Source organism: Nymphaea colorata, chromosome 14, assembly GCF_008831285.2.
Source record: "Nymphaea colorata isolate Beijing-Zhang1983 chromosome 14, ASM883128v2, whole genome shotgun sequence".
Taxonomy (NCBI): domain Eukaryota; kingdom Viridiplantae; phylum Streptophyta; class Magnoliopsida; order Nymphaeales; family Nymphaeaceae; genus Nymphaea; species Nymphaea colorata.
Window position 1 is genome coordinate 3,244,842 of NC_045151.1, and position 7,825 is coordinate 3,252,666.

Consider the following 7,825-nt stretch of genomic DNA (forward strand, 5'->3'; position numbering starts at 1 on the left):
TCGGACCACCTTTCTCCCATGCCTATTGTCACATTTCTACACCGGGACGATCCCCCTATTAGGGTCTACAAGAGTAAATCAGTAGAATCGTAACTATAACCAAAGTACACAAACTTTTTCATATATATATATATATATATATATATATATATATATATATATATATATATATATATATATATATATATATAGAGAGAGAGAGAGAGAGAGAGAGAGAGAGAGAGAGTACACCAATAATTCATGGAAACTTCTGGGGAGAATTCCCAAGTTATTGTGGTAAAAAAAAGATGGGCATCTTATATACCTCCCGAGGTAAATCGGTACCATAACGAAGGCCCTTTCTGCTCAACGTTGTACAGACAGCCATTTACAGAGTTTGTCTCTATCAGGGTTCTAGTGTGAGCCAGGAATAGATATGGACAGATCCAGGTTGATCTCTCTTTCGTCACTGGCGCTGTTGGTGCCGTCCATGCATTTAATTATGGGAAACAAGGACATGACTTCACTGGTATCAATCGTCGAGGAGGAGCCAGCCCTTCTCCAGAAGCCTGGAAGTGACAATTCACACCTGTCAATCGCTTCGACTTGCTTGGTCTTCGCTTCACTGCCTACAAATGAGGACGAAATAGAGCTCAATGGTGGCGCCTCTAGCCAGTCTTCCCTCTTCAGTTCTGTCTTTATTAATTTGGAGATGTTGGACGGGTTGGCCATATATGTAAGCTGCTGCAACCAAATCATGGAGTCCATTAAGATATGTGAATGAAGCATGTGATACAACGAATATATATATATATATATATATATATATATATATATAATTCAATCCTCTCTAGATGACTAAAATTTCAAAATTTTTAAATAAAAACAGTCACTATATTGGCATTAGCAATGGATTATGGTTTGACGATACTTTAAGGTGGCTTTAACGACGATTTGTAGTCTTTTTATTAACGACGATTTGTAGTCTTTTTAATAATAAATTTTTAAGTTTTAGGCATCTCGTAACCCTGCGCATGGACTTTTCCAATATATATATATCTTATACCATTCTTTATTGGGAAAGATCACTGTCAATTCTTAGGAAATCAAATGGTGGAGATTATATTACAAATATAGATCTAATTTTTCAAAAATGGACAAAGAACGTAGTTTAAGAAAACTTCATTCGTTTCCTTTTTTTTTTTCTCCCTTTCTCGCATCATTTGAAGGGTATTCTTTTGAAAGACAAGGAATTTCATTTTTGCCCTGCTGAAAAGAACAACTTGCTTTCTATATTTACAATATCTCTGTTGTTCGATCTCCTTAAACTGATGACCTAGATGATTATCATGAAGTATAACATATCGAAGGGAGGGGGTCTGGTAATTACTTGCTGTCACACACACACACACACACACATATATTTATATATAATTTAATAGATTTGGATGACTATATACCTGGAAATAGCACTTAGGCTCATATATTTGATATATACCGTACCTTTTACCTCTACGAATCAGGAAAAAAAAAAAACCAATATAAAAAATAAGTATCGATCCCGTTGACATAACAAGAGATACACTTAAGAAATCGTTTTTCCTTTCCATCTTGTACTGAAACTAAGTTGCAGAGCCACGTTCATCCATGCGTGGAGAAGAGAGAGGTCGTCGTCAAGGTAAAAGCCTATGAAGGTTCCCTACATGGAAAAGGGTTGGAAAACTCGGTAAAAGGAATTTCTTACAGGCGAAGTTAGGTAAGATGGGTGTTGAGTCCCGTAAGAGAATTTCTGATGTTTGTGCCTGATTCCTAACAGGCCATTCGACAAACGTAGTCCTTTCTGTAGAAATGGAGTACGCAAGGAGATAGCGATGGATTGATGGGAGAAGGAAGGAGAGTTTCCGATGCGAACGGAGTAGGAAGCCATCGTTTTCAAGGGACTGATGTTGCCGCTCGCACCCATTGACTGTGGAAAGGTTAGGCAAAGGCCGACGAATGCGGGACAACCAACCCGTAAGCCTTTAGGGCAACATCACTTCTCTTTTCCTTTCCTTCGCCATGCACTAGCTAAGGCTTCAAAACTTTAATTACAAAGTTAATGTTTCTTAAAACTTGAATCTGACGGTTGGCCGGATTGAACTCAATAAAAACAATAAAAAGGATAGAAGAATCTTCGTCCTACAAGGACTAAGTGGGAAAAATAAAAATGTTACCCTTTTCTAAAAAATGAAATTATCATTGGCAAAACAAAAATTACTGTCAAATTAATTAAAAGGAAAATTAAATGCCTCTGAAGGATCGACTTTAGTTCTTCCTAACATGCACAGTATCCATTTTGCTAAAGAATAATACTAATAAATTTAAGAATTTTAAAGGGCAATAATATGTAAATGAAAAAAATTTGCTTTGAAATATCAATATAAAAATAAGTGCTTTTTTTGGGTCTAGGAAATTGTTCACACATTGTCCACACCTGCCTCCGCCCCTATAACTGGGTTGGTATTTGGCTCACATCCACAGCCATGTAGGATTTCTAGTTGCGCCCCTAGTTTTAATTTGGTCACAAAAAAAAAAAATTGTTCTTAAGAGTGTATGGTGGTGGTGTTTGTGATCATCATATTCCGTTTGCTAGTAGACATCATATAGGTTAAATGTTTTTGGTCTTGTGTGCATTTCTTTGTAAAGATGAAATTAATCACCGGTTCATATATATTATGTCAAAACCTTCAAATTTAATCCTAAATTGAAACATGTTTGGTAATGGTAACGGATAAGAAACACGATGAATAAGCTCAGGTTGAGCAAAAACATCAGCTGTCTTTTGTTGGAAGTTAAAATTAATTAATTATACGATCTAATTACCAGTAAGAGTACGAACATGTTCACTTGAATCATGCTTTCAAGTAATACGAGTCTTCTTTTTTATAAATGCAATTGCATAAAGGGATATAAAATGTTAAATTTAATTATAAGAGTAAAAAAAGCTTACATAGCAGGTCGACATACATTAAAGTTTAAAACGTTTTACAAATTAATGTTCTTAGCTTCGTCCATTCATATACTGTGAAAAGAAACTCAAGCATTTTGGGGCAACCATACGAAACATGTTTTGGTAAATTATAGTATATATATATATATATATATAAGAATTCTATATTGTCACGGGCCAGATATTTCTAGATGGCTAAAAACAAAAAAAAAACTGTCATTAAAAGTACCATGAATCATTGCTAAAAACACCATGAATTGTTGCTGCATTATAAGCAGTCGCTAATGGTCATATGACAACTGTTTGGTAATGACAGATTTTTAATTTTTAGTCATTCAGCAGTGTCTTGAACACAACAGTATAGAACTCTTAGATATATATGTGTGTCAGTGTATGCCCATGTGCGTATGTATATAGTATTTAAGGAAGAGAAGAGAAAATAAACCATTTTCAAATAAATTAGAAACTATTAGTTGTAAAAGTGCTTTGTAAATTGAGTTATTATCCATTTTCAGCCATCTGCAAAATTGACAGCTTACTGTAATAGCCAGTTTTTCTTTTGGGTACTTATATATGCATGTAACTAAGAATGTCACAAGCTTTGTATGTGCAACTTTGATTAACATACGCGAAATAAAAATATTTAGAAGAAAATTTGTTTCTCTTACCCGATCTCTATGGTTGTGGCTCATTAAGATACGTGTAGAATAAGTGTAATTTTACGTCTGCTTGTTAGGATTTGAAGACATGTAATGTTGAAGAAAGAAAATAACTGGAGGAAGATGTTTGATGTACCTCCGCTTCGTTATTTTCTTGTTCTCGTCTGTTACCGCTGCTACGGCCTTTGAAATAGTCGCAATTGATGTTTCCTTTCAACGTCTCCAAAGCTGTCCATGGCGTCCTTTTGCTTACCAAGTCATCACAATTTTCCTCCTCCCATCTTCTGTTCTCAAATAGTAAAGAATTTAATAAGGTGTATAAAAAATGGGACAGGAAATTTAACTTAAAAGGAAAAAAAATCTTAATTGATGAGTTTGAAAAATTGTGCATCACAAGTTTTTTAAAGAAAAATTATGGTGGTAGGCTTCAAGGGGCATAGTTCAACTGGGTGGCAAGGCCGTTCACATTCAAGGGTTCGAGATTCAACTCGAGTGGCTGCTATCACATTTCAGTTCATTATTCTTTTGGGCTGCAAACGTAGCCATCATCAAACTCCAGTTTAAAGTTGTAACATAAGTCTACGAAAGCCTTAAAGCATGTTAGAACTTCGAAGACATAAGGGTATAGTTTGGAAGTTTTACAATAAAAGTGGTTCTTTTAAGTAAACAATCAAAATGAAAAACATAATACGCAAATATGTCGGCATAAATTCTAAAATATGTATGGTCTTTAAACTTCAGAGAACATCATTACCCTTTTCGTCAATATTTTCTCTTTTCCAGGAAATTCTTCTTACAAAAAACTAAAGGACCATAGGTCGAAGGATCAAGCACAACTTTAAAGTCTGATGTTAAAGATTCTTTCATTTATGAGTTTGGGGATTTCATGGAAAATGCTAAGTAGCTAATACTGTGAAGTTTTTCCTTTTGTGCTGAGTCAACCGCACCCAGCCTTCTGGAACAGGGATCTGGTGCAACTTAACTAGTTAACTTAATAGTCTTTGTGCCATTACTTAAGATCATATCTCAATTTAGTGTTTTGTTGCTGTATCGTGGATACTTGCATAACTGAAGAACTCAAAAATATCATATATAACTCAATCAGGTTTGTTGATGTACAACGACTAAAGCCAGGAGAACTTACCTATTCAATGAACAGCCATGGTGAGAATAATCGTGCATGAAGTTGAAGTTTCGAGAGGTTTCTGATGACAACTCAGATTCATGACCATTATCATAGCGAAATGGCCTCTTGGTGATCTGCGTCTCTGTGGCAAAAGGAAAGAGGAAGTGTTTATGTAATTATATTTCGATCGACTATATATTTTTCCATTAAAAAACACGATAAATATCTTGGTGGGTAGTGCTGCTTACCTGCCTTCATGCCATTCTTACTGCTTCTATACATCTGCAGAAGCCAAACAAACTATTAATTCAACTGAACTTCCTTCATTCAGAAAAAAACATGAGCTGGTTCTTTTCCTTTTTCAATAGTAAAATTTCTGAACTTGGCCTCGGATATAATTATACATAACATTGTGCACTTAAATATAAGCATTTCCATTCCAACTAACCGTGCATTTCTTCTATTGCTTAGGACTTAGGAGATGATGAAGGTGAATTTTTTGATCAGTGAAAGACAGGCACATAACCGATTGAAGCCTAAACATGCCATCCAAGTTTTTCAGACACTTGTCACACAAAAGCCTCAACAGGCACCATTATCGTAGCTAACCTTTGAGATCTCTCCGTTAATTATAACCACGAATTCGTCAACTAACTCACAGAATCGATTTCACTGTGGAAGAAAATGTGTTAGATTCCACAGGTGGACCTCATTCTACCTCTTGTTCACAAGCAATATCATAACTAAACATTCAATTATTTCCATAAATTCAGCCAGGATAAATGACAATCTTAAATGAAGATGGGCCATGCGTAAACCAGTTGGAAGCAGGTTCTTTTTTTTTTTCTGTAATTATGAATAGTTCTTTAGTTATGGCATATTAACAGTTGGTGGTCAAACATAGGTTGAAATTCGTAGCAGACAGTTTCTTACTAGCCTTTGTTATATATGTGCCGCACACAACAGTCTACCTGAATAAATGGCCATTCTTTTACTGAAAGTAAGTAGAATTAATTGAGAAAATAAAAGACCAGCATTCATTTAAAAAGCAGAAAGGAGTAGGTGGCAAAAGTTTTGATGAAATGCTTCAATTCATCGACTTAATATCAGTAAAATGCATAGGCCAATAATTAATTCCAGAGGGAGAGAGAGGGAGAGACAGCAAGGTACTTCTCGTGGACAAAGGAGCAGAAAAGAAATGATCAGTTCCGAAAAATGATGGCCGCTCGAATTTATTGGTTTTTTCCCAATTATCATGCGTGGAAAGTTGAGAGTCAGGTTTTTACGGAGAACTACAGATTCCTAGCAGGTAGAATTTTATTTTCAACGGTCCTTTTTTTTTTTTTTTTTCTTTTGAAGATCGTTTGCCTGTTCACTGTTTTTGTTGCATGCTTTAGGAGAGGAAACCAGTTTGGTGTTCGACGTTGTCTCTGCACTCACCTGAAGATGGCTTTTTACATGAGAAATCTTCAATCCCTTCAGTCCCATCATCTGAAGAACAAGCTTCGGCGTTGCCTCTGCATCGCAAACAAGGAATCTACATCATTATCGTTAGCATCACTTGTAATTACCGGGACAAACTTTGGCACCAATATGACCAATATTTAACTAGCAAGAATTACTTCGATCCTAAAAAATAATGAAGATTTTCTTGCTGACTCCTTATGGAATTATATAACAAGGAATCAACATCATCATCGTTAGCATCACCTGTAATTACTGAGACAAACTTTGGCACCAATAATTACTTCGATTCTAAAAACTAAAGAAGATTTTCTTGCTAAATACTTATGGAATTATATATCTTCCTCAAATATCGGAAGAAATATACAAAGAAACAAATCTTCAAGGTTATCAAAATCGCCGTCGTGTACCAACATCAACACGTTCATAATTATCGTCATCATCAGTGTTAATATGAACTTGCGAAGATGTCTGGTGCTAGAATCTATTGCGTTTCTAAGTGAGGAAAAAGAAAAGAATCAAACAAAAGAAAAAAGGACGTTCGAGGTGGGAAAGAAAGGAGAGACAGCATACTGCGGTGGCCACCAAGATGGTCAATAGCTTCGACGAAGCAGCGGTGGAGGTCGGGAGTCCATTGAAGCCGAGGAGTCTTCGATCTGATATACTGTCTCACACCTCCCACCTTCTTGCACTTTCCCATTTATGTTTCCTTTCCTCTTCGGATTTCTTTTTCTCCTTCTTCCCCTTTTTCTTCTTCTTCTTCTTCTTCTTCTTCTTCTTCTTCTTCTTCCCAGCTTCTTCTTCTTCTTTGTCTTTTCCCTCTTCAGATCAGAATTCCTTATGGAATGAAAAAGGTCGTAGGGTGAAATGATAAGGAACAGAGACAGGCGCTATGGGCCCTTTTATTGGGCGGAAGATAGAGAGGGAGAAAGAAATGGAGACTGTCGGGACTTTGAACACTCAACTGTGGAAAAAGTTGCTGTGTGGACCACATTGATTAATTTTTTAAAGAAGCTCCTATTTTTACTTAAATCGCCTTTGGCCTCCTTTTTTGGATGGAGAAATTTCTCTTTCATTTTGTTTTGTTATTGGCCAGAGAAATTTCTCTTTCATTTTGTTTTGTTATTGGCCAGCAGTCAAAGCCCTCCCTTTTTGTCTTCATCAATAGGTCTAGAACTGCTTCAAAACTTAGGTAAACTCAACTCAACCTGAGTATCATACTATCATGATTTACAATCTAAAAGAATAGCAGCCACGGAAATTGAATTGATGGCTGGGCTCTTGCCGATCTGCCAGCCAATAAGCTAGGCTAGCTTTCTCAAATAAGTTATTAGCTAGCAGTCATTCACAAACAATAAATGAGAAAATTTTCATCCGATGATCCACAGTTAAGCAACAATTTCCAAATCTTTTCATGCTTTTTCCCTAGTGCAGGCCCCTTCTTTGCTATAACTGCCAAATAAGGGCTCATATTTTATGTAACTTTCAGTATAAGTCACCAAGTTTCCACTTAAATTATAATGGCATCTTCAAGATAGTCCATGCCTTGTAGAGTATGTTTTCCAAGTCATTTAACTGGTTCCTTGCTTAAGCATCAATATTAGGCGC

General features: G+C 36.0%; 1 protein-coding gene across 3 annotated transcripts; it reads right to left on the bottom strand.

Annotated features, from left to right (window-relative positions):
* Positions 1-223: 223 nt before the first annotated feature.
* On the bottom strand, positions 224-7,127 carry LOC116267382 (putative Myb family transcription factor At1g14600). 3 transcript variants are annotated; one of them, XM_031649054.2, is made up of 6 exons: positions 6,791-7,127; positions 6,194-6,270; positions 5,002-5,035; positions 4,772-4,895; positions 3,764-3,908; positions 224-723 (listed from the first exon to the last, which is right to left on the bottom strand). In XM_031649054.2, exons 1-6 carry the CDS (start codon positions 6,915-6,917, stop codon positions 394-396), a joined length of 837 nt encoding a protein of 278 aa, XP_031504914.1. In that variant the 5' UTR covers positions 6,918-7,127; the 3' UTR covers positions 224-393. The 3 variants fall into 3 exon arrangements, with proteins under 3 accessions (XP_031504914.1, XP_031504913.1, XP_031504912.1); XM_031649053.2 differs by having other exon boundaries at positions 224-720; positions 3,764-3,911; XM_031649052.2 differs by having other exon boundaries at positions 3,764-3,911.
* Between the last annotated feature and the right edge of the window lie 698 nt (positions 7,128-7,825).